General features: G+C 37.2%; 1 protein-coding gene across 1 annotated transcript; it reads right to left on the bottom strand.

Annotated features, from left to right (window-relative positions):
• Positions 1-27: 27 nt before the first annotated feature.
• On the bottom strand, positions 28-5,408 carry LOC131298067 (geraniol 8-hydroxylase-like). The gene is made up of 2 exons (XM_058323346.1): positions 4,232-5,408; positions 28-862 (listed from the first exon to the last, which is right to left on the bottom strand). Exons 1-2 carry the CDS (start codon positions 5,123-5,125, stop codon positions 245-247), a joined length of 1,512 nt encoding a protein of 503 aa, XP_058179329.1. The 5' UTR covers positions 5,126-5,408; the 3' UTR covers positions 28-244.
• Between the last annotated feature and the right edge of the window lie 22,462 nt (positions 5,409-27,870).

Genomic DNA, 27,870 nt, shown 5'->3' with positions numbered 1-27,870 from the left:
GACGCATTTCGCAGACATTACAATCACCCCCAGCAATCACAAATACAACTCCACAAATATAGAAAAAGCTTCACAACAAGAGTCGAACTTAGAAAATAAAGGTAGTAATTTCTTTAGCAGCACTATAATCAACCAAGTTTGTACCAGTGCACTTTTTTTTTTTTTGGCTTACTATAGTGTCTGGTACTAGTTTGCTAAAACTACAAACTTAGAAAATAAATTGCCACTTATCGTTTTTTATCATCTAACAACAATTTATACGGTGCACCGGAATAGCATGTAAACGCTGAGCCTTTCGCAGAGTAATCCCAGACTCATCCTCCATATCCACATCCTCTGCACCAATCCCATCCTCAAGCTTCCACTCAAATGAATGAATGAGAGAAGCCAACATCAATTGAAGCATCCGGCTCGCCAAACCGATCGCGGGACATATTCTCCTTCCGGCTCCAAACGGAATCAGCTCAAAATCCTGACCCTTCACATCAACGGCCGACCCCAAAAATCGCTCCGGCCAAAACAACTCAGGATTGTCCCACGTGCCCGGGTCTCGCCCGATAGCCCATGCGTTCACGAGCACTTGTGCGCCCTTCGGAACCCTAAAGCCATAGAGGTCTACGTCTTCTTCTGCTTTTCGAGGGAGTAGGAGAGGGGTCGGCGGGTGGAGACGTAAGGTCTCCTTTACTATCGCGTGCAAATAAGGTAGCCTGGCGAGATCTACTTCTTCAACAGGGCGGTCTTTTTCGATGATTTGATCCATCTCTTCTTGGGCTTTCGAAAGAATTGTAGGGTTGTGAAGTAGTTCTGCCATTGCCCATTCTAAAGTGTTTGAAGTTGTATCAGTTCCTGCCAAAAATAGGTCCTGTGCCAGTACCATAGAATAGGTAATGTGATCAGTATTTCCCAAGCAATAAAGAAACAAATATGCTACATTCATAACGGTTGTGCAAAACATCAAGCACAATCAATTTTCATCCGTTCATTATTGTAATAAATGGTCAAGATTCGTTCAAACTTTTGCTTGGAAGAGTTAAACTTTTCATTGGAAGAGTTAAACTTTTCATTGAGCGTCTAAACATATCTAAATGGTCAGAATTGATTACACAACACACACAACGGTTGTGTGAATATCATTTTCGATAAACAAATTAATGTACATTGTAGGCGATCCAACATCTTAACCCTCAAGAGGTATAGCATCTACGGTGAAATAAGCAAAATCAAAAGGTTGCTAAAGTTAGCAATGTTTGTTCAAAAAAAAAGGCCACATTGGAATAACCAAACTTAGCAATCTATTAACAACTTATCAAATTTTGGTATTTAAATAATCAAAACTAACAACATTTTTCTAATAACAAAATTTAGTTATTCTCATATTTTCTCAATCAAGTACACCCATTATTACATAAAAATCTTCTCTCTCTCATTCTCTCTCTCTCTCTCTCAACAATATTTTCAAAAAATAATTTTAAAAACTTTTTTTTTCATAAACTATTTTTTTTTAAAAAAAATTGTTTTTATGAACTTTTTTTTATTTATAAAAACTCTCTTTTTTCACACAAATTTTTTTTCATAACCTATTTTTTTATATAATTGTTTTTAACTTAAACTATTTTTTTCTTCCAAAAACTGTTTAATAAATTTTTTTTTTTCAAAAACAGATTTTTTTTTTCAAAAACAGAGTTTTTTTTATTAAAAACTGTTTTTAACATAAACTATTTTTTCAAAAACTTTTTTTTATTAAAAACTGTTTTTAACATAGACTATTTTTTTCAAAAACTAGTTTTTCAAAAAATATACGTGAAATAAAGGGGGAAAGTTTGGAGAAAACTCAGGGAATGAACCAATGGGGCCATTGGTTTTGATTATGAGTAAAACATAATCAATGTGGGACTTGACATTACTAACTTTAGCAGCCTCTAAATGGATAATCAAAATTTGATGTAGCATGTTTTGATTATTCACTTTTGCTTAATCCACTGTGGATGCTCTTATAATCGGTCCCTAGTGGTTGGGATGTTTCTATTTAATCATGTAGCTCTTGAGTTCTGAACATGGCATTGTCAACATTTTTACCTACTAAATAAAAAATAAAATAATTCAAACCCTCAATTACATCGAAAGAATCAAGTGGAGTGAAGTCAGTTGGTGTCTCTCTTATACTCTCATGCATATGAGCAGGATTCGATTCTCCTAAGTACTCATCGCTCTCCCCTGCCAAATCCATTATGATAGAGTAGATTAAGTTTAACAAATGACAAAAGGTATAAATATGTTCACATCAGCATGTGTCAACATCAAACACATGTTCGTGGAAAAAAACTCATCAACCACATGTTTATATGTACGTTATCCGCGTAAGGAGGTGAGGGCAAATTAGTAACAACATGTTTGACAAGAGCCTGGGTGAGATAGCGCTACAAAATAGGGTTGGCACGGAACTCAATACAAAATATGAGACCGACCTGAAATTTCTCGTTAATTTTGACATAAGCACCTTCTTCTTCTACTGGATTGGCAAAAAGATGGAAACGGATGGCGATACCTCACATATTTGTAATTAGGTCTGTCAATAGACCGGATCCAATACGAATTCGATAACGTCGATCCGATAATCCGAATCCGGTAATCCAAATAAAGATCGGATCGGATTGGATAAAATTTGTTATCAATCCAATCCGAACTTTATTTTAAAAAATCTTTATTTTTTATTTTTTTTTAAAAAACTGTAAATTTTTATTTCCAAAAAAAAAAAAGTTTAAAAAGTTGTATTTGTATTTTCAAATTTTTAAAATTTTTTTTGAAAAATAATTTTGTTTTTGAAAAAAATTGTATTTATTTGAAATATATATATCGGATCGGTTCCGGGGACACCCAAAAAAACACCTCATAATTTTCGATCAAATTTTGATGATCTGAGCCGCTTAATGTGATCAGAACATGATTTTAAGAGTACCCGTGAGAAATCAGCAAAAAAAGATCAGGAAGAGCTTGATCTAAACAGTTTCGAACTGTTTTTTATTGAACTGCTCAAATCAAGCTTTTTTCGGCCATTTTTTTTGCTAATTTTTCACGGGTACCCTTAAAATCACATTATGCACATATTGAACGGTTTGGATCATAAAAATTTGATCGGAAACTATGAGATTGAGATTTTGGGTGTTTTCTTAGATATTTTTTTAGTGTCCCTTGAATCGTCCCGTATATATATATATATATATATATATATATATACACACACACACACACACACACACAGAGTCCGGATCCAATAAGGGATCCCGCACGGTGCTACCGTGCGGAACTCCCCTTTTCTGATCGAATTGTGACGATCTGAGCTGCTCAAAGTGATCAGAACGTAATTTTAAGGGTACTCGCGAGAAATCAGCAAAAAAAATGAACATGAATGGCTTGATCCGAACAGTTTTTTATTGAACGGTTCAGTAAAAAACTGCTCGAACGAAGTCCTTCCCGATCATTTTTTTTGCTGATTTCTCGCGGGTACCTTTAAAATCACGTTCTGCACACTTTGAGCAGCTCGGATCGTTGCAATTCGATCGGGAAAAGGGAGTCCCGCACCGTAAGGCCATAAGGGATCCCTCGTTGGATCCGGACTGTATATACACACACACACACACACATATACACTAAAATTTTTGAATTAAAAAAGCTTTCGGTTCGATCATTCGGATTTTCTGATCGGATATCCAATTTTACGAATTCAGATTCGGATTATCACTATCGGATTCGGATTCAAACCAATCCTTTGACAGGCCTATTTGAAATATTTATTTACTTACCCGTAGCATTACAATATTTACAAAATGATTCTCATGCATGTTCACGAGCTTATCTAGCCAAACACTCATATTCTCAGGATTGGTTTGAATTTATAAACAAACATAAAAGTTATTTAGCTTGGCTGATACGTTGGTTGATTGAACCTGTCCAATATTTTCGAGGCAAGCTCAAGTTGTGTGGTTCGTTCACCAACCTTAAGTCAGCAAGGATGGGATCAGGGGGGTCTAGTAGCGGCGACCGCCACGACAAGAATTTTAAAAAATGCAATTATTATATGTAAAAAAAAATTATGCCAAACTTATATAGTTTCGCCACCACTAAATTTTTTTAGTATACATTTCGCCACTGGTAAGGTAAAATCTTGGTTCCGTCCTTACTTAAGTGATGGGAGAATATTCAAGAAGAGAGTTATGGTATACGGAGTACTAACCAGAAACAAATGCTCGATATCCCGGCGATCAATCTCGCGACTGCTCTCTTCAATGCCGAGAAGAGTATCCAGTAAATCCTCGGTCTCGACCGAACCTATTGTTTTCCTTGCAAGTAACCGCGTTTTGATTAGTTCATCGAACACGCCAAACATTTTCCCAGCATACTCCGTGAAACGACGCCGTTTCCCTTGCGGATCGATCATTTTAAGGGCCGGAAAATAATCAGCCAAATTCGATCTTCCCATCTCCTCCATCATATTCCACACCAGCTCCTTAAACTCATTCGCGGAGCCGGAGCTAGGGTCGATCATGTCGACCGAGAAAATCGCGTTCGATAGCATGTTGAGAGTAGTGCTAAAGGCCGCCTTGCCAATATCGATGGCAACCCCATTGTCACAGCTCTCGCGAACGAACGAAAGCAGTTGTTGTATTTTCAAGGACCGGATGTTTTGCCTGGCGACGAGACTTTGACTGGCGAACATGTGGGAGTTGCAAATCTTCCGGAGGCTTCGCCAGAGGGGCGAGACCGGAATCCAAGGCATTCCGAGCTCGTGGTGGCTGTGACCGCGGACAGCGTCTGGGATCATGCGGTTGGAAAAGGAGACGTCGTGCTTCTGGAGGACTTCTTTCGCCGCGGTGGGAGACGAAATGACTATCGTGGTTACCGAGCCGAGTTTTAGGATCATGACGGGGCCGTGGATCTTGGCGAGTCTGGCCAGTGATTTGTGCGGTTTGTTATCGAGGTTAAGGAGGTTTCCGAGAACTGGAATGGTGTTTGGTCCTGGTGGAAGTTTGGCATGGCTTGTTTTGGTTCTTCGAAAAATTGATGAATAGAGGAGGAGAATGAGAATCAAAGTAAGCACAAGGCATACTATAGAACTTGAGAAATCCATGACTACCTATCCCTCCCTCTCTCCTCTCTCCTCTCTCCGATCTCTATTATAAAGATTTCGAGAAAAACTTCTTTACGGAGGTTCTGTAAATAAGATTTTTAGAGAGGCGAACAATTTCATCCGTCCAAAAATGTTTTGGCGGTCTAGATTTTAAATAAATTATTCGCGCGAATAGTTTATTTAAAATTTGGACCGTCGATTACCAAAACGAATGGCAAGATGGGGAGGCACGAAAACCTCTTTTACGGACCCTCCGTGAATAAGACAACCTCAAAGACTTCACAGCTTAGTTTATTATTATTTTTTTTTTTAAAAAGCTAGAATAATTTATTTAAAATCTGGCCTGACAATTACCGAAACGAATTGTGAGATGGGACAGATGGGAAACCTCTTCTGCGGACCCTCCATGAATAAGACACAGCAGTTTTAAAAAAAAAAAAAAAAGAAGACTTCACAGCCTGACTCGGGGAAGGAACTTCTAGATAGTACTACCATTTTGAGTTTGACTTTTTCCGAACTCATGGTGATAGACAATGCTCTTTTTTCAGAAAAATCGTAGAGAGCATCAATTGTACTATACATTACGTTGATAAGATATTGGTTAATATGATTTTCGAATGAGAAAAAAAAAATTACACCGTCGATGTTAACATTTATTTTTTTCAAATCAATTACGTTGCGCTACATTGCAAAATATTAGTCAATCAATAAAATATGGCGATGTGGTGCAATATAGATGATTTGGAGGAAATAAATGTTTACATCGACGGTATAAAGAATTTAATCTCTGTTCGAATATATTTATCTTTGAAAAAAATGGTTTCGATCTAGCGTGTCAAAATATTTGGCATTAACAAAAATGAGAGTGGCAAAATCACTCCCCTATTTTTTTGTATAGTTGATGTTTTCGAGCTTTAGAAAATAAACGGTTCCAATCATAATCAAAATGGACTCTCAAAAAAATATCCCAAAAATGCCAAATTAGACCATCCAGTCTCATTTTCGAATTGGAGAGAGTCCACGTTGCCTTACCTGTTTAATATTATTTTGTTTATATCTTTTGAATATTTTTAAATTAGAAATACCATTCTTTTATTAATAAGTGATGAAGTGGTGCTTATACTGACAATGCATGATTGACTTTTAGCAAATTAAAAGTACAGTCCTGTTATTATGTGAGGTGAGGTTCATGCTTGATATAATGGTCCTAACGGATGAGTGAATGCACGTCACATTATAGTAGATGAAGAGATTGAAGAAGTATTCAAAGGAGTAAAGCCATGTCTTAAATACTTGAAAGCAAGTTCCTCGATCAAATTATACATGGCAAAGAAGACAGACACGTCAGCATTTGTTTTAACCAATTTGTCTCTTCAATTATCGTATCGTCCTCTTCGCACTCCCACTTTTACGGCCAAATTCGCAATCAACTTGCCGCATTAGCATATGGTCTCCGCTGTTTTGATGATATCGGAAACCTTCACGTAAAAGAGCACATTGGTACTCTAACGCAAAGCAAGAAGAGAATTTAAAAAGGAAGTGCTACGTACGTGTTGATGAAGTAGGGTGTAACGAGATTTTGAAGAAAAAAATCCGAAATGTATTAACATTTTTTAGTATTGGTTGTTGTAGTAATGCAGTTAAGGATGGAAAGTTAGGTATGACACACGTTTTTGTGAAAACATTGTACGTGTTAATTTGCTCATTGCTGAATGCTGAGTGTTTTTAATCTATTTGCATTTGTTGGATTTTATGTGCCCTTTTTCATACGTATTAATGTTAAATGAATTCCGTATCAATCAATTAATATTCTATGCAAATGTGTTTAGGTTTATCAATACTTCAAACTTCCATCCCTAATTTTATAGAGTTCTGACTTTTTTTTAATTTAAAAAAATGAGAGAGAGAGAGAGAGAGAGAGAGAGAGAGAGAGAGAGAGAGAGAGAGAGAGAGAGAACACGTGGGGAGGGGAGGGTGAGAGAAGGGGAAGAGAGATTTTAGGGGAATTAAGGAAAAATTATTCAATGTCCCAGTGACATTTTTATGTGGTGGTCCAATTCATCTCTCCACCACACATTTATGTGATTTCCACTATAAAGTGTTGAGCCCGCACAAATTATTTTTTTTGTCTCATGCATCGAACGGATACAACGCTTGTATTGAGTATCTTGGAGAACATGAGCCATGAGGTTAGGGGAGAAAAGAGGGGAAAGAGTGTGGAAACGAGACATGAAGATGGGGGCAATTTTATCTCATGCTCAAAATTTTAACAGTTATGCTATTGACAATGAACTGTCAATAAGGTAAAAAGAATTATAAAAAAAAAAAAAGCCTTCAACATTTTTACACTCTTCAAGGCACTTTAACTTGTAGAAAACTGCATTTTTTGTCGTTTTGCTGCTTTATTGATAATCCATTAGGCTATTATTAACATTTTTTAACCTTTAATCTTCTCAATAAAACAATGCCGAGACAAATGTGAAAAATAACATATGCGTAAAACTAAAAAATGCAAAAAAATAACGTCGATACAAACCAATAATCCACAAAAATTAGGCGCAAAACTAACAAATTCGAAAAAAAAAATCAAATAAGAGCAAAATAGGAAAAAAATCTTAAAAAGCTAACAGGGCCTAAATTCCCCCACTCCGTTATCCAAGCTCTAAGGACGTTAACTTGGGCAAGCTAATGACCAAAAACCCCTTCTCTCTCTCTCTCATCTTTCCTTTGCCACCATCGACATCCCAACCCCTACCCCTATGCCTTCATACTCCCAGGCCCCAGCAGCAATCAGTTATGACTTATGCCTTAAACCAACCCATGACCCGCACAAGCCAACATCAACAACGACTTGTACCAAAATCCATAAATTCACTTTTGTCGGTTGACGGCGATGTCAGGTGACGAACTTGCGCAGTGTCGGTCCCGACATTTGGGTTGCTCAAGCCCGACCTTTCGCTTGGTTGCCCACTCGAAAATTCTAATCGCAATGAAGATTTGTAGGAAACCACGCAAGGAAAAATGCGTTTGGGCTCATTTTGGGTCTCACAAAAATCTAGAAAAATATTCAAAAAAATTTGAATATTATTTTATGGGGCCCTGTAAAAAATCGGCTCTAAGGGATATCAATCGGTAAGTATTACTTTTGGATTCGTTGGGGCAAAACTGCTCAATTCGCCCATATGAATTCAAAAGTAACACTTACTGATGTCCGTTGAAGCTGATTTTTTACAAGGGCCCCATAAAATAATATTAAAAAAATTTATGAATATTTTTTTAAATTTTTGTGAGACCTGAAAAGGGCCCAAACGAGTTTTTCCTTATATGGTTGTCTGCAAATCTTTATTGCGAATAACAGGGCTCGTTACCCACTAGTGTTAAGTATAAAAAAAAGACATACAAGCAACAACAAAAAAAGGACAAAAATAAGATTATATTGTCCATTTAGCTTGAATTACATCATCCGTCCCTTCTCGTTTTGGCTATAGCGTCCCTTTTCTTTTTTTCTTCTTATCTGATAGCCCTCCTAATTTTCTCTCTCAATAATTTGTCCTCCTAAATTTTTTTATCTGTTATTTACCCCAGATATGTAAAAACCTCTCTTTTACCCTCCTAATTTTCTCAAGTATCATAATTTTTTAAAGTAGGTGGAAACCATACATATAGACTTTTTAAAAAAAATTTGTACAAAATTTTTTGGATGATGACCCTAAATATATTTTTTGCTGGATTTCTTTTTTTTTTTTTTTATACATACAAAAAAAAAAAATTTTGTTGCCCCTTGCCGTGGGTTGCAGGAGCCGGCCGGCTTGCGGGGCTTACCCTTGACCGGCTCTGAACTTGCGCCAAGTCGGGTCGCATGGCGTTTAGTAGCTGCGGGTGGGACAGGTACAGATCGGCCCATCTCGAGCCAGGTCTCCGTTGGTTGTCCTCCGAATATTCCCTCGTAAAATGATTTACTATTTATTTGTTTTCTCGCAAAAAAACATTAGAGGCTCCAACCACAAAATTTGCCTCAAGCCCCCAAAATTTTAGAGACAACCCTAAATAAACAATTCAAATCATGCCGATTAAACTGCAACGAAGCCTATCAAACTGCACTATACCACCACGCTGAAATCCTTGTCCGATTTCTAGAGGCTACCCAAGGACAACCAGCCAATGGGAAGTTTTTGGTCGATCTGTCCAAATTAAACAAATGAATTAGAGGAATGTCTACTTATTAAAACGTTTTGTAAAAATAGTCCATCGCGCATTACCAAAATGCATGATAAGCTTGCATGGCAACAAAATCCACGCAAGCAACGCATTCTGAATATGCGTTTTTATAAATTTAACAAAAAGGAACTGCGCATCTTGAGTTGAGATGCGTTACAAAGTTTCATTTTAAAAAAAAGGACACCGCACCTTGAAGATGCGATGCAAAGCTAGGTAAAAAATTCATTCCTTTCCTTCCTTGTAAGGGCTGTATGAATTGAGTTGTTCGTAAACTATTCGAGACTTGGTTCGGCAAGAGCTTGTTCGAGTTCGATTCATCTGCTAAACAAACAGAACCTGAATCTCAATTCTAGGCTCGTTCCGTAAATGAGCCGAACCTGAGCCTAACAGTATTCGGCTCAGTTAAGCTCGCGAATCCATAATTAAATTAAATTAATAATTCAATAGGGGTCTATTTGTAAAATTAAATTTTTTTTAAGATTGTATATGTAATTCAATACTTATTTTTATTCCAAATTCTATACGATCAATGAGAGAGTTTGGATTCTCTTGAGTTTAATGAGGCGAGCCGAACCAAACCAAAGTCTTGACGAGCTCAATTCGAGCTTAGATTCAGCTCGGCTAGGTTCGTTTGAGTTTTACGAGCCAAATTCGAGCCAAGACATTCAGGTTCGAATCAAACTCAAGCCACACTAGTACCTTAACGAACCCAACCGAGCCAAACCCAAGCTTTGAAAAATTTTAACGAGCCAAACTCGAGCTAAACTAGTACCTTAACGAACCCGAGCCGAACTTAACAGGGTTCGGCTCGATTCGGTTCGTTACAACTCTATTTACAAGCAAGAGCAGCCCGGCGATGCCGGGGCTTACGATAACGACATTGGTACTACCGTCCGTTTCGGGCCGAAAACCGCCACGCTATCCCCCTGACCCTGTACCTCCTTTGAACCTCTGTTTTCCGCAATCGGAGTACTCTTCCTACTTCAATTTTTATTATTAGCGTGTATAAGAAGAAGAGCAAGGAAGAGAATGAAACCCAAAACAGAAGCAATTACTCCTCCAAGAATATACAGGTGATCGATCGTAGCCATTATCTCCTTACCCATTAACGAATTGCGTACCAAATGAGATAACTGAGAGAAACTTATGTATATCCCAATTCCCACGGTCTTGGTATCTACTTCGGTTCGTTTTTAATTTTTCGGCATATTTTGATGATCGGCTCCGTTCATTTTATAGAACTCAGGGAGAACAATAATCTTGCCGAAAATTATGTTCATCGGACTTTAGTAGATACATAATCAACACGTGTGAAAAATGAAGAAAAACAAAAATTGGATCAAAAAATACACTGAATTGGAACCCAATTTTTGTTTTCTTGCATTCTTCATGTGTGCCGATCATGTATTTACTAAAATCCAATGATCATATTTTTTGGCAAGATTGATGTTCTTACTGAACTCTACAAAATGAACGAAGCCGATCATCAAAGTGTGCTTGAAAAGTGGCTGAAAAATTAAAAACGGACCGGAGGAGGATACCAAGACCCCTCCTATGCCTAGAATTTATAAAAGTTTCTCGATAAGTGATCTCTCTCCGGTCCGTTTCCAATTTTTTGGTCATTTTTATGTTACACTTGGATAATCGGCTCCGTTCATTTTGTAGGGTTCGGCGAGTTAGAAAGATTTGTGTTGGAGACTCGAAATGGCTCAATATATAGGAAACGTAGGAGTTGGGGGAGCTGTTGTCCCTTTAAAAGTAGGAGTTGGGGGAGCTGTTGTCCCTTTAAAAGTAGGAGTTGGGGGAGCTGCTGTCCCATAACCTGCTATCTCGGCCAAGGGGGCCGTGCTTCGGTCTCGCTCCAATGATCAGAAACGTTCACTTCGTAGAGCTTGTCGAGTTAAACAAATATGCAAAAAATCAGCTCGATCGGATATCATTAAGTGCCTAGTCGAAACCTTTTTGTCTTGAAAAGAATGGATCCAAAGCACTGGATTAAATCTACTGGAACCCATTATTGACAAGTTATATGTGTTACAATCAGGCACTTAATGATATCCAATCAAACTGATTTTTTGCATACTTGTTCAACTTGACGAGCTCTACGAAGTGAACGTTTTCGATCATCGGAGCAAGACTGGAACGGAGCCCCCTCGACTGGGACAGCACACTGCTGTCCCTTGAAGGGACAGCAGCTCCCCCCAGTCCGGAAACATAAGTCAGCTCGGTGAAAAGAAAGAACTGTGTGTGCACCCACCACCATATTACTCATAGTTACACAAATAGGAAGTAGCTTACTAGAGGGGCCGATTGGATCCAGTATATCTTGGGTGTATTCGCTTATAACCCCGGATAAGGGGTGATGGGACTGGTTTAGGATGCTTTGGCATCGCTATTTGCAGCTGTATTCGCTTCTCCCCCTTCTTCGCGTATTCACCCCAATACGGTGGAAGATGTACTATACTATGGCTACCTCTGGACCAAGCAATAGATAATCCGGCTGTATACAGGTGATTTTCTGACCTTTCTGCCCTCCCTAATCCCCCTCTTCATCCTCGATCGCTTTATCTCCTTTCACACTGTACAAAAACGCAAAAAAGTTATCTTTTGTTGTGCGATTCTGTGTGCGATTTTGGTGGTGATTTTGAGCGATTTCTTGCACGATTCTGGTAAGATATACACCTGCTCTTGATTTCGATTTACACAAGCTGGAAAGATCTGTTGTTATTTGTGATTTCTGGTTAGGGTTTTTGATTTTGATTTCGATTTCGATTTGTAGTTAGGGTTTCAATTTCTGTTAGATTTCTTGTATATGGACTTGATTATGGTTTCGTTTTTGTTGATTTCAACCTGATTTGTTGGTATTCTTCTGTTAATCCCAGAGAACAACTGTAAACCTCAAAAAAAATCAATTGTTACTTGAATACAGAACATGCAAACCAGAAAACAGTAGATTATGCCATTTTTTGGTTTGGATTTCTTGATATTGAGCATCAACTGGTTTTGCAATATATACGTCTGACTCTATATATACTAACAGAAACAGATGTGCTCATTACAAAAAAAATAAAAAAAAAATAAAAAAGAAGAGAGAAAGAGATGTGTTCCTTGAAATTTGGTAATTAAATTTGTATCTCAATAATCTTGTACCAGATAATCCTTATTTCTTAGTTTTACTGTCACCATTGCATTGCATGTATATCACTGATAACTTGGTTCCCATTGTAGTTTTCCTGTCATTTTGAAAAAAATTGTTACTCCCTCCGTCCCTTTTTTTGTGTTCAGTATTCCATTTTGGGCTGTCCCTTAATAAGTGTCCATTTTGTAAAGTTAGAGGAGTAAAAGTTGGTGTATTGTCTATTTTGTCCCTAAAAGTAGATTTTATTTTGAAAAATTAGTGGGTAAAAGTGTAATGATGATGGGTAAGTAGGGAAAGTGGAGAAAAAAGTTGATGTGAAAAGTGTAATGATGATGCATTTTTAATAAGTTGGAGTTACGAAGCAGGACACTTAAAAAGGGACGGAGGGAGTAGTATTTATTAATGGCAACATTCTGCATTGGAAAACATATTAAAGAAAAATTTGGATATGGTTAGTAGTGTCCTTTTGTGATTAGGTTGCCTGGTTCGGGCAAAATGTGTTTGTTTTTTAGGTCCATTTTTAGCTCGATTGTACAGGTAGAGGTTTTGGTGCCTTCAGTTGATCATAGTTGATGAAACAAGTTGAGCATTAGCCACATTGAGCATCAACTGCATTTTTTTCACTCATCTTGCTCTGCAATTCCTTTTCCTTTTTTCCTTTGCTTTTTATTGTTTTTTTCTTCTTTTCATGTTTTAGTAACTCCTTGAGTCTGTTTTACATGTGCAAGCATGTCTGTAGATTCTGAACTAGTATACATATATTGGTATTTACTAATTATGTATATTGAGGCATACGTGCCTAACGACATACAAACGAGAGAGAGAGAGAGAGAGTTAGCTGAGGTTGATGTTGCCCATTAATTCCCCCCTTGGATGGATTAAATAGTCCCAGGCATAACTCATTCGGGTATTGAAATGGGTTGCCAAACGGCAAACCTTGGTTTCTGTGCTTATCCGGGCAGATAAGCTTATCCCCCTTGCTAAGGCTGCATCGAATCGGGCACCTTATTTGTTGTTTCATATATAAGTTAAAATAGTGTCGTGATTGTATCTTGCTGAAATCTTTACGTGATGTTAATCCTACTTCATTGTAAATAGGATCTACCTAAAAGGAGAGAATACTTATATTTGTAAATACGGACCTGCCAATAGCTGCTTCATATCACACTAGACACTCTTGTTGCTCCAACTGTTGACAATAAATTTATAGCGTTTTACTAAGGGGACTTAAGCAGATGTCTATCAGTCAAGCACTTGTTTGGTAGATTTTTTTGCTTCATAAGTAAAGATAGGAATGTTAATATATACTAGACTGGGTATCTTTGAATAATAGTCGTGCGTTATTACTGTAATGGCACAACTATTGCACAGTTCATATTTGTTTTACTGACAGATGGGAGAGAAGAAACAAAGCTATGTGTTGATGCAAATAGTTGGTTAACTAGTTTGGGTAGTTTGAGAGTTGAATATAGAAACAAGCTTATGCTAATAATTCATTGAACTAAAATGTCCACATCTCATACCCAAATTCGGATGGTTTGTGTTTTAGATATATTTGACCGTCCTATATTTTAGGACAGAACTTTATGCGAGTTCTTTCTCACCTATTGAACGTCTCTGCTCTATGGCTATTGTTCTTTAGGGTTGATAGGATGGCAAGATTAAACAAGACCCAAATAAAGAGAAGAAGAAACAAAAAGGTAATCATGGCGTTATCCGCATTTGTTAGTTCTACATTGGCTGTGTTTCGCCTCTACTTCTTCATCACCTCCACAAAACGACGTCCATGTTCACACTTGTCTCCTAATCCGAACTTTTACCAGACCCAAGTAGATAACCTCATAAGCTTGTGAAGGGTAATGAAAGTGATTGCTTCGATCAGTTGAGGGTGAATAGACATACGTTTATGAGGTTGTGCTTTTTAGTCCGAGGTGTTGGATTAGGTGATTCACGCTACGTATGTCTTGAGGAGAGGGTTGTCATTTTCTTGTGGATCATTTCACACCATACAAAGCAAAGGCGTACGAAATATGAGTTTTGGAGATCGGGTAAAACAGTAAGCAGGCATTTCAATGCCGTGCTTCAAGCCATCTTGCAGCTTTACAACATGCTCCTAGAAAAGCCCGAGCCTATTCCTCCTAACTACCACGACAGTAGATGGAGTTGGTTTCAAGTACACTCAAGTTCAATGAATGCTATTTCTTTCATTTTCAATCATAAACTCTCCCATATGTACTCTTCCCCATAAGTTCTCACTTCACTTGTTTCATAATTTCTTCTAGAATTGTCTTGGGGCTTTGGATGGGACATACGTGCCAGTTAATCCTCCGGCAGTTGACAAGCCACGGTATAGGTCGAGGAAGGATGAGATCTCTACTAATGTCTTAGGTGTTTGTACTCGAGATCAAAAGTTCTCCTATGTATTGTCTGGTTGGGAAGGCTCGGCCACAGACTCTAAAATTCTTCACAATGCCATTACAAGACCCACTGGCTTGAAAGTCCCGCATGGTACATTTCAAATCCTAAGTTCATGTTTCCTTTGAGTCCATTACATTTTCCGCAGTCAATGTCGTAACTTCCATTGGTTACAAGACATTACTACTTTGTGGATGGTGGCTACACAAACGGGGATGGTTTTCTAGCACCGTACCGTGGCCAACGGTATCACATTAACATTTGGAGGCAAGGTGGCGTCCCGGCTACGAAAGAGGAGTACTTCAACATGAAGCACTCCCAAGCTAGGAATGTCATTGAGAGAAGCTTTGGTGTTCTTAAGATGCGATTCGCACTATTGAAATGTGCCTCATATTACCCCATAAGGACTCAATGTCGTATTGTGACAGCTTGTTGCCTTGTCCATAACCTCATTAAGAGAGAGATGCCGAACGATCCTATTGAGGCCGAGTATACGCAATTGGAACAAGACAATCTACATAATATGGAGGTTGATGACAACATTGGTACCGTCAAGGCTTCCAATGAATGAACTGCGGGGAGGGATGCATTGGCTACCGCCATGTTTAACAATTGGTTAGGCAATGGTGGGGGACTAGTGGAAAATATTTGAAACATTTGTATTAATAAGTGTTTGAAGTATTTGTAATTGAACTTAGTAATTGTTGTATGGTATGATCTTGTAACTTTCAATGTGTAACTTTCAATGCTTTTGTATTGCGACATCCAGCTTTCCTAGTTAATCGAAGTCATTATTCAATGTCATACTCCTTTTATATACCTTGTACTACTTGAATGCACTTGGCAGCAATGACTACCAAAGAACCCGAACTTGTTGAAATTGAAGGTCCTTCCAAAAAGCCCCGTAAGACTTGGAGGCAAGTGGAAGAGGATACCTTACTCAAGGTTATGATCAATGAGCTTTCTGAAAAGTGGAAGTGGCCTGCTGAAAATGGGTTTAGACTCGGGTTCTTCACACACTGGGAGGTCGAGTTGGCAAAGTTGTTGCCAGATGCACACATTAAGGCCAACCCCCACATCGACTCAAAAGTAAGGTATTGGAAACAAACATACCATAAGATACTTGACATAACTGGTCTTAGTGGGATGAGTTGGGACCATACCAATAAACGCATTGTGGTCGATGATCCAACGGTGTGGGCGGAGTACGAAAAGGTAACTATCAATGGTTTATTTGATAGTTCATGCACGAGATTTCGTACTAATAACTTACAATGTTTGTGTAGGCCCAATCAAAAAATGCCAAAGGCATGAACATGAAGCCATTCCCAATGTTTGATGATTGGGTTGTCCTCTTTGGAAAGGATAAGGCAACGGGGAAGGGTGCGGAGGATCCGGTGCAAATGGCAATGTAGGATGTATTTGGTGGATCGGATGATATTTACATGCCCCACTTTGGTCCAAAATTTGACGGTACATTCTTCAATGAAACCCCTTCCATTCCCACACGTTCGAACTCCACACCTCCGACCTTCACACCTCCGACCTCCACACCGCATAAGTCACTCCCAACCACCACTCCCCGACCGACCTCGACCCCGACTAATCCTGCTCCTAAGAAGGGGAGAAAGAGGACAAGAATGGGTGAGGAGGAAGAATCCTTCCATGCAAACATGAATGTTTTTCTGAAGGATACCTCCAGCCATATGGGGGCAATGGTGAACTCAGTTGGGTATGAACGACACCTATCGGAACGTCAACAGAACGTTCAGAACGAGCTCAAGAAGCTTAATATCACACTTACACAAAAATTCAAGTTAAGTGCTGTTATTTGTGAAGAGGAATAGAGGGTGGACAACTTCTATGGGTGTAAAAAGGAAGAGAGGCAAGAATATATTGAGGCCATTCTCAATGGTGAGATCTATGGACCAATTTGAAGTGGCCAAGAGTGAGAATATTGGTACCTATTTTTTGAAGAGGCCAATATTGCAAATGATATAAATAGGGTTGGCATTTTTTTTGTAACTAAGTAATTTTATAACTAGTGGTACCAATTTTTTGTGTAATTAAGCGCCGGTGAATGTGTGATCACTAAACTTTGTAATCTTTTGACACTAAACCTTGGTTCGATGATCACAATGCTATGTATTGTTGCATTTGGTGTATCTTTTGGTAAATGTGAGATTCTAACGGGAAAAATATTTGCATGACAGGTTATGGGCAATGATGAATGAGTTCACTTGTTAATGAAGGTAGATACTTTGGCGGGGTATAATTAAATGCAGCCATGAGTACCATTTTCATTCCCAACTTATAATTGCTGAGCCCTCACCATTTTTTAGTTGTGCTTGCTGGCAACTAAACAGTGTGTGTGTGTGTGTGTGTGTGTGTGTATGTGTGTGTGTGATTGCAGTCCAGTGCAAAGTGCAAGTATCACAGGTTTTACTTAACACTAGACACAATGCTAAACTGCAGAAAACAGCATGTCAAACCCAGAATTCAACTACATGCAATCATGAGTACCTTTATCTGGGCAATGATGAATGAATTCAATGAATAATTAAGGTAGATATCTTGGCGGGGTATAATTAAATGCAGCCATGAGTACTCTTATGATTCCTAATTTATATTTTCTGAGCCCAAAAAAGTTTTCAGCTCTGAGTACCCTTTTAGCAGACTATGTTTATGGGTTTTCTTGTTGTTTTGTGCTGTTTCTGGGTTTACCATGCAATTGGCAGGTTGTGTGTGTGTGTGTGTGTGTGTGCTCAGTTAAGTGTTGTGTGTGCAGCAGGTTTTTGGTTCAAAAGTGCAGGTTTTATGGTTAAAAAAAGGGCAGATTTTTTGTCCAAGTTAAGTCTTGGTTGATGGTTGAAAATTCAGTGGTTTGTTGGTTAAAAAACCCCATGAACAGTAGGTTAGTTGGTAAAATTAGTGGATTGGCTATGATGATATTTGTTCTGAGCCTAAGGACAAGTGATTTGACACATATTGGTGGATATGGTCTGGCTATGACTAGCTTAGCTTTTTGTTTGTGCTGTCGCTGCTGGTGTTTCAATTGCTATGTTAAGTGAGTGTGTGTTACAGGTGGCTATGATGTTTTAAAAGCTGAGCCAAATTTGATTGGCAATGTTGTTTTTTGCTGTTACCATGTTATTTTGTTCTATTTGAGGGCATTTTTCTGCTGTTACCATGCTATTCTGTTCTGTTGAAGGGCAGTTTTCTGCTTATGAAGTGATGTTTTCTACATTGACCATACAATTTTCTGCTGTTTAAGTGCTGTTTTCTGCATTTACCATGCACTTTTCTGCTGTTTAAGTCTTGTGTTATGCATTTTTCTGCAGTTTTTATGGGTTATGAAAAGATTGTATAGTTGGCTATGATGTTAAGTAATCTGAGCCAAAAGGCACAAAAGAACATGTTAGGTACTGCCGATCTCATAATCCCACTTCTCAAGTGACTTTGGATTTAAAACCAGTAGCGCAGATTTTTGGTTCAAGCTTGTGTGTACAGCAAGTATTTGAGCATGCTTTTTCTGATGGGTGTGTGTGTGTGCGCCTCATCCAATGTGTGCTACTGTTTTCGGGCACCGTTGGGGTGTGATTTTGGATTGTTTTTAGGCTGCCCCTCTGATTTAGATATATTTGACAGTCCTGTTGTTGTGAGTGTGTGCATCAGCAGGGCTATATGTGGTTGCTACTGAACACAAAACAACATGCTAAATTCAGAAAACAGCATGCTAAACTCAGAAAATAGGTATATGGGCATGAATGTGTGTGTTCTCTTTATTTATGGGCAATGATAAATCAATTCTATTATTAATTAAGGTAGATACCATGGCGGGGTATCATTAGATGCAGCCATGAGTACCTTATGATTCCCGAATTAAATTTTCTGAGCTCAATCCAATCTAGCTATGGGTTTAGAAACCTGTTTTCTTAGTCTGCATGTTGTTTTCTGCAATGTAGAAGGCTGTTTTGTGGGTTTGGCAGTGATGATATTTGATCTGAGCCTAAGGTTGCTTTCAAACTGCATTGGTACCTGTTTTTGGACTACTGTGTGTGTGTGTTGTGTTGTTGCTGCTGCTGTTGTTTTTGGACTGCTGAAAGTTTTCGGACTGTTGCTGCTGTTCTGAAAGGTTTTTGGTTACACTTCGGCATGCAGTGTGCAGGGTTTTTTTTCAAATTGATTGTTGTGTGTGCACCAGGTTTTTGGTTCAAACATTTTGAGGTTTGAATGCAGTTTTCCTGCACATTGCTATGCAAGTGCAACTGCTACTACTGCTCTATGTGTGTGTGTGTGTCCAAACTACAGTTTTAATGGAGATTGAAGGTTGTTTTAGTGCAATTTTTTGAGGGATTTGCAACAGGTGTACGTGTGTGTGTGTGTGTGTTCCAGTAGGTGTGTTTGTGGTTTTAGCATCCAAAGAGGTGTTTGTGTTGCTGTTCTGTCCAAACAGGATACACCTTTTACAAAATCTGGTGCTGCTACTGTTATGGCCGATTTTTTGTTCAAACTGACTATCGTGTGTGAATCAGGTTTTTTGTTTAAAAAATTCTGTGTTTGGATTGTGTTTTGAAAAGTTTTTTAAAAAATGATAGGGGTAATAAGTGGAGAGAGATAGAGAGAAAAATAGTGGAAGTAGGGGGAATCTTTTGAAAAATTCTTTTTGAGAAGAGAAGAGAACAAAGGTTTGAATGCATTTTGGGTTCCAAACTGTGTCCAAGATTGTGCTTGATGTATCAACTGGGCCCTTATCCAGATTTTTTTGGCTATGATGATAAATATTTCAAAGATGTGTTAAAGACTTAGGCGAGGCAACATTAGAAGGTCAAATTGGGTACTAATGTTGCAGCCTACTAGTCCTTCAAAAAGTGGTCTTGAACTTACAAATTATCTGAGCCAAATGTTAACAACTGTTCGACACGTATCTAAGCACGCCAACGAGTCCTACAGGAAAAAGAAGCAATGGAAGACCAAGAAGAGGATGGAGCATTGTAATTTTTTCTTAGGTTTCATATGTTGTAATTTGTTGGCACATTTTTTTCGATTCAGAATAAAGGTGTAAGTATAAGTTTGAGAATTTCGAAATGAAGATTGTCTTATGTAGAGCAAAATTTTGTGAATGGACACGAGTTGTTTATTTCTTGAATGGAATCGAGTTGTTAATTTTGAATTTCTTCATTCGATCATTACTATAACTCTTTTTTTAGACAAATGATTTTTTTTGGTAAATTGCGTGTCCCTCATGTGTCTAACTCGTGGATTTAGCTACAAAAAAAAATACATGAACAATATGAAAAATCTTTGCTAAACAAGAGTGTATATAAAATTGCAACATCTCCTCCTCCTACTTGCTCCAAGCCCGGTGTGCCATTCAAATGATGCAAAAAAACAAAAATGTAAAACTAGATATTTAAACAGAGATATGTGGGATGAGATAAGAATAATGAGTGCTATTTATAATGAAATAAAACAAAATATAATAACCTATTTTAAAAACGAATTTTTCATATTATTATAAAAATGAAAACATGAGGGTGGTATTTAACTAATTTAAAAAACGAATAATATGTTTAAAAATGATTTTTTAAATATTATTATATTACGTAACTAATTTTTTATTGATTATTTGCGAAAAAATTAAATTAAAAGTTGGATTTCATAATTATATGTTTAACGTAATAAATAATCAAATTATACACTGCACAAGGGCAAATAAGTCATTTGACAGCTTTTTACATCATACACCCTTCCTTATACACCAAATTTATCCTTCATCCAAACCAAGTATTAATTTATCCTTCTTCTCTAATACATCATCCAAACCATCCACTTTTTAATACACCTTCTATAAATGTCACATCAATGTGGGTCCTCCCTTATTAACTAATACCCCTTACTATTTTATCCCCCATTCATAAATAATACACCCAAAACTCATACCGCATCCAATCGGGCCCGAGAGGAGCTTCTCGTCCAGTTAGTATGTTTTTTTTCGTACCCATACTAGGCCAACATTGTTGATCGGAATCATACATTATGTAGATCTCATTAAGTTCAGCAACCATACGAAAATTGGGATTGATCGAATACTGTTCAATACCTGATCGAATGGTCTGTTCATTTGGGGGCTTTAAAGTCTCTACGCACAGTCTCTAATACATTTTCTCTATCTATCTTTCTTCACTCAAACCTCCTTCAAAACTCAAAACGAACAAGCGATCAATCTTGGAAATCTACCTTCACAAAGGCCAAAAGGATAGCTTAGGGCCTATTTTGGAATAATCCAAATGGATTATTTTTTTGATCTTATTTAAAAAAAATATTCGCATTTGTTAATTTTTTGTTGATTTTTTTGTGAATTATTATTTTTTCATGACTAGAAGAATCTAAAACTCAACTATTTCGGTTGGTTGGTGGGTTTGATAATCACAGTTTGATTCTTTGGGTCAGACTCTGGGAAAGTAATTTTCTGTGAATTCACTAGTTCCAACCTAGATAACTTGCATTTGATTAGGCCCGGAAAGAAATTCATCGAGGTGCGCAAAAGCTGATCCGAGTACAGCTGACCTTATTATATTTTTATGGATCAAAACACGTCCTGGCCGTCATTTTTCCTCATACAAAGCGTGAAATGATCGGTGCAAAAATTTTAGGAAAATGAAGGCTAGGGACTTGTTTTGATAATTAATACCCGCCAAGGACATGAGCATGGGTATTAATTATTAAAACACGTCCTAGGATTTTCCCAAAATTTTAAGAATCCAACTACATTAAATATGCATATCCTTGGCGGGTATTAATTATCAAAATACGTCATGGACTGTCACTTTCCCAAAATTTTAAGAATCCAACTACATTAGGTATGGGCCTTTTAATGGTCACTTTTCTACTTAGCTTTGCATCGCATCTTCAAGATGCGCTGTCCTTTTTTCTAATGAAACTTTGCGCTTCAAGATGCGCGGTCCTTTTCTCTCTCTTTTTTTTTTATATTTTATAAAAAACCACATATTCAAAATGCGTTATTTGCTTGCGTGGATTTTGTTGCCATGCAAGCTCCGTAAAACACATTTCATATGTGCACGATAGATTATTTTTACAAAATGTTTCAAAAAGTGGACATTCCTCCAATTCGTTTGCTCAATTTGGACAGATCGACAGAAAACTCGCCAATGGGCTTTAGCCCAGTTGGCATCTCCCGGTACCCCCCATGTGAAAGGCTAGGGTTCGAGCTCCGTCATAGGCGTTTGGAATTCAAGGTTATGGATAGTTTTTGAAATTCCTTATAGACCAACCTACTAAATACCCCGCTAACCACCCGATATAAATGACGGCTCAGGACATGTTTTGATAATTAATACCCGCCAATAATATGTTAAGAATATTTGTTAATGCTGAAAATGTCCTTGACGGATATTAATTATCAAAACACGTCCTTAACCGTCATTTTTCCTTGATATATACAGTATTGAAGAAAAAAATAACCACATTATTAGCTAAAAAGAAAATTTTGTTAAATGCTACTTCCTCCGTCTCTTTTTAAGTGTCTCGCTTTGTAACTCTAACTTATTAAAAAAATATCATCATTACACTTTTCATATTAACTTTTACCTCCACTTTCTCTACTTACTCTCTATGGAGACATCATCATTACACTTTTACTCACTAACTTTTCAAAATGGAATCTACTTTTAGGGGTAAAATGGAAAATGTATCAACTTTTACTCACAAATTTTACAAAATGGACATTTATTAAGAAACAGCCCAAATAAAATACTTGACTTTAAAAAAAGAACGGATTAAGTACTCGGTATATGTGAACAATAGGTACATTAAAATGCATGAAAAGTCTATCGATGCAAGTCAAAGTACATTGAAAGATTTACAAAATATGCTTTGAAAAAGCTATCTTGAATTCGAGGGTGAATCTTACTAGTAGACAATAATGCCCATAATCCATATTTGACGAGTATCGTTCTTCATTTTAAAGTCAAATTTTACAATGCTGATGATAGGCATGATCTTAACTTTTTTAGATGAAAACTCTTATAAATCTAGTAGAAATTTGAAACACGAGTAGAGTGGTCGCTTGGACTCATCTGCCCCTTTTGTCCATCCCTGCCAAGATCCCTTTTCTAACCTGTCATATCATCAATGTTTGTTCTCCAAAATTGGTTTTACCTATATGCACTGGCGACAGCACATACATATTAGTGGGGTTGTCCGACCCTATGGAAGTGGAAAAATAAGTTCTAATTAAATTCAGTTGAATACTCCACTCCAGACCCTAGTCAACAAATGAACCCATCCAAGAATAGTAGTACTTAAATGACACCACAATGGCACTATTCTCTTGTTAAAGTTTGGTCCTGGAAAATTATTTTCGAGAAAATTTTAGTCAAGTGAAGTAAAATTGCTAGCTCCCTACAAAAAATCGTGCAATTTTTAAATCAAAGATAGAATACTTATAGAATACTTCCCAGTCTAATTTTTATTTTTACACCAAATTAAAGAACTCATTGTGTTATTTAACTTGGTGCCAAGAATTTCAAAAAATTAAGCATGACAATCAAAAAATTTAGAGAAAAATTACACAACTTTGAAGCGGGCAAACAACTTGGGACAAAGGGAATATATGGTAATTAATGAACACTTGGATTCCATGGAATTGCAATTTTGTTATTACGAGACAAAAATAGTACATTAATATTAAGCTTGTAAATGACCCCATAATCATAACTTTCTGGAGTCGCCACTGCCTATATGCACTTCTCACATTGAATGGACGAACCAATCAGCATGCACTTCTCACATTGAATGGATGAACCTATCAACTTGATGTCTCTCTCATAGATGTGTAGTCTCAAGTCTATATCTATGGAGGCCTAAGGCATCTCCAATCCACCTCTATTCTTTCAAAATAGAGAATAGATGTGATATATTAAGGAAAGATTTTATAATTTATTCCTTTTTTTCTTACCTTTTTGTACTTTTTGGGAGAATCTTTGAGGGACCTACCGTCCTTTTTAGTGTTTGGTCCTCAAGTAAATTTGGTCCTCTAAAAATAGAAAACCAAAAATAAATTTAGAGTACAAAATCCCTCCAAACTCTAAATAAAACGATGGATCCCTCAAAGATTCTCCTAAAAAGTAGAAAAAGTAAAGAAAAAGGGAATAAATTACAAAATCTTCCTTCAATGTGTCACATCCATCCTCTATTTTGAAGGAATAGAAATGGATTGGAGATGTCCTTATGGAACAAAATTACTCCAATCAAGCTCTATAGTGGGTCTCTAAAATAGAGACGCAAATTTGGTTCTCTATATACAAAGATGTTCCAAACATATAGAGAATGATCTCTAAATTTTTTTTCCCTTGGTGAAATCACCATTTTACCCTTGAAAACTTGTGTATTGTCACCAACCAAGCCAATATAGAGATGAAAATAGAGATTTAGGATTGGAGTTGAAATGAATAGTAAAAATCTCTATACTTGCTTTTTGAATAAAAAAAAGTATATTTTGAGTCTCTATTTAAGATAATTGGGTTGAAGATGCTCTAAAATGTGACTATGGCGTCGACACCACGTGAGAGTTGAGACCCCTCTCAATTGATTGACCTTTTTGGGGGCTTTAAAAGTATCAAGGTAGTGTTCCGGTTTACTCCCTTAAAAAATACTTCCTCCGTCTCTAAATAAGTGTCCGGCGCGCAAAACTATGCCTTCAAAAAGATGCATTTGTTTCGTTAAAAAAATTAATTTTTTTTCAAAAATCAATAAATAGCAGTGAGTTCTATTAGATTGTGAAAAAAAATTAAATTTTTTAATAAAAAATATGTATGTTTTGTAAAGCCTAATTTTGCGTGCCGGACGCTAATTTAGGGACGGAGGGAGTAAGTACTTATTTGTAATTTTCAAGCTTAAAAATAGTAGGCTTACTAAAACAAAAAAATATGCAATATAGATTTTGTTTAATAGATCTCATCGAGATCTATCAAACCCTACAAAAAATTAAAAAATTATTTGTGTAAACCTATTATTTTTAAGTTTGAAAATAAGTCATTATTTTTTAAGTACTTATTTTGGAATGTGGAACGGAGCCCAGCCCTCTTTGTTAGATCTTCCCATTTGCAACCCCGCCCTTAATCACATGCTTGTGTGAGCAAGAACGCAATTGTGAAAGTATCTTCGAAACATATCTCAAAGTACTGAAATTGCGAGAGCAATGATTGAAAATGAAAGTGCAGAACATTTTCAAGGATTATGTGATTAAGCCCCGCCCGACTACGACCATCATCTTCAAATGGGGCCGGACACCTGATTATTAAAAGGCTACGACCATCAAGTGGGTAAATTAATCTTCTCTCACATGAATATGATACATATCTCACCCTGTGTGACAATTTTTCAATCTGAAATATTCTAGAAACTTCTCTTTTACTAAATTTATAGTCTTCGAATTGACAAAACCTTTCATTTTGACCGACTTTTATAAGAAGTTCATTTTGCTATGGGCTCTTCTTCGGGCATATATTTCTTTCTCCCATGCTTTCTGTTCGTCAACAACCAACGAAAGTTCTCTATTGTTCTTCACTTCTATTTGTTGTTCCATGATTATCATTTTGATGAAGTTAAAAGGTTTTGTATATTTATCATTATTGGTGAATTGACTAACCTTCTTTTTTTAGTTATGGTGGGTGGTAAGGTTTTTTATCATCACCAAACGCGGGTATACGAAATATCAAGCATCACATTTTTAAAAGAAGTTTCACTCAGAAAGATGTATACTATTTGTGGAATTTTAATCGTGAAAATTGAAGCATGGTAGATTTTGTAGTTAATTCACCCTATTTGAAAAAATTTGGTAGTTTTATTGACAATAACTAAGTTTGAAGAACTTTAAGAATGGTAAAGAGAGTTTTTCTGAAGTTTCATCAGTATATGGAGACTATAAATTTACCTAATAATATCGACTTGTCGCTCATTCAAGCTCGAGAGGAGCTGAATGTGAAGAGATCACGGGCTTGTTTGGCCTAGTAAGGAAGTCGGCATTTTATTTTATTTTTGGCAATTTTTTATTTTTGCATTTGATTGTTTTGTGTCAAGTTTTTGTGAATTATTAATTCGTCTCGACAAGATAAGTCGGAACTACATGAAAAAAAAAGTTCTTATAAACTTGTGGGTTACTATTCGGTGCAGGGTTTGAAGAACAAAGTGAGTCGGGACATGGTTATAGGTTATTTGCTTCAAGGATCACTCCAACCTCTTTGTGCAGGTAACAACCGTGGCTAAGGTGGAGCAATTAGCGGTGGGGACACTTACTGGTGGTTGTGCTGCTCGGTTGCTGCTGCCGTCAATGGAGATGACAGGATGGTTGACATGATGGAATTGCCTGCAGTGGTGCAACAATGGAGTGTTGTTCAACAAGTCGACCATCAGGGATATGATTCCACACTTCTAACCATCATCCAATCAACTAAGGCAACAAAACCCATATAATACACAATCAAACGTGGACATGCAACAGATTTCATATGGTCAACGAGATCGTAAAATTTTCAGATACTCCCCAAACAAAGCCTAGTTTTCACAAAGGGAGAACAACAACAACAACAAACGACCGTGTGCCGTGTAATCATATACAATCTCATCTTGAAGGACCAAACAGGACTTCGATTTCAATCGAAAATAGCTGTGTGAAGCTTGATACTGTTAACCACTCTTCCTTGTAAGTAGAATATAGTCTGATGAAAGAATTCTTCAAAATATCTAAGCAATATTTTGGGAACCCATCTTTTCATTGTTTTCATCAACCCTAACCTACATAAAATTGACCTCCCCCCATATCAGTTTTGGTTGCCATACAAATTTTATTTTCCCAGAGTTTTTAACAAGCCCTAAGGCTATAAAGCACTAACACTCCTAGAGACCCGTGTATCCGGGTCGGACACTCCAGGGATAAGCAACGCTCTAGGGACATGCAAGGACACGTGTGGTACACGCCATGTTGCTTGTCTATTAGATTATAATATATTTATTGGTGGGACACCCCAGGGCCACTCCGGAGGCATATATGGGGACACGGCAGGTTGTCTTTAATGGGGAAAGGGCACAGTGTTTTAAAAGCTTTTTTTGAAATAAAAACTTCAGAAGTATTAGACCAAATATTGTAATATAAAACAATGTGAATGTGTTTAGGAATGCATCCTTGGTCAAATGCATTCAATAGGAGACCTAATCTAAATATTTAGTGGTTACAAAGTAAGTTTGCATAACTAAAAGAATTATCTTAAAAAAATTGATGTATCCCCTGCCGTGTCCATGTCCTTGTCCTTTTTTCGAATTGCCGTGTCCCATTCCCGTGTCCATGTCGGTATCCGTGCTACATAGCCCTAAGGTATTAACCATGGTGTACCCACCCGTATCAAGCTAATTGCGTGTTCGTTCCTAATGATGCTTTACAGCTTAAGCTCAATGAACAAAACAGTGGGAGTACAATACAATACAAGTACTTGTACAGAAAACAATGGTTTCTCTCCACGTTTTAAGATAATTCAAAGAACCTTGAAATAATGGAAAAAGCACACATCAAGTATCAACATGATCGCTATACGGTCTAGACATTTTGTGAACTTATTTTCAAGGCTCATAAGGGTACAGAGGATGTTTTATAGTAACAGATACATATCAGAGACCATCAATACTTTGTAACAACAATATACATAACGGCTAAAGACCACAATGTCATCTAATATTGCAAATAAATAATCAACAAAATACTAGTGTCTTAAGACTCTTCATACACGACACAAGAACCCATCGTGTTTTCTTACAAGGACAAGCCCTTCCAACTTACTCCAGTACTTACTTGAAAAGGTATTCATACAAGCTGTGGCAGGTTCAACTACAATACAGTAGAGGCACGGTCTCACTCACCTCTCAGATTTTCCAATTTGCGACCAATGATAACAACACT

Source organism: Rhododendron vialii, chromosome 8a (assembly GCF_030253575.1).
Source record: "Rhododendron vialii isolate Sample 1 chromosome 8a, ASM3025357v1".
Classification (NCBI taxonomy): Eukaryota; Viridiplantae; Streptophyta; class Magnoliopsida; order Ericales; family Ericaceae; genus Rhododendron; species Rhododendron vialii.
This window is presented reverse-complemented; position numbering and strand designations above follow the sequence as displayed.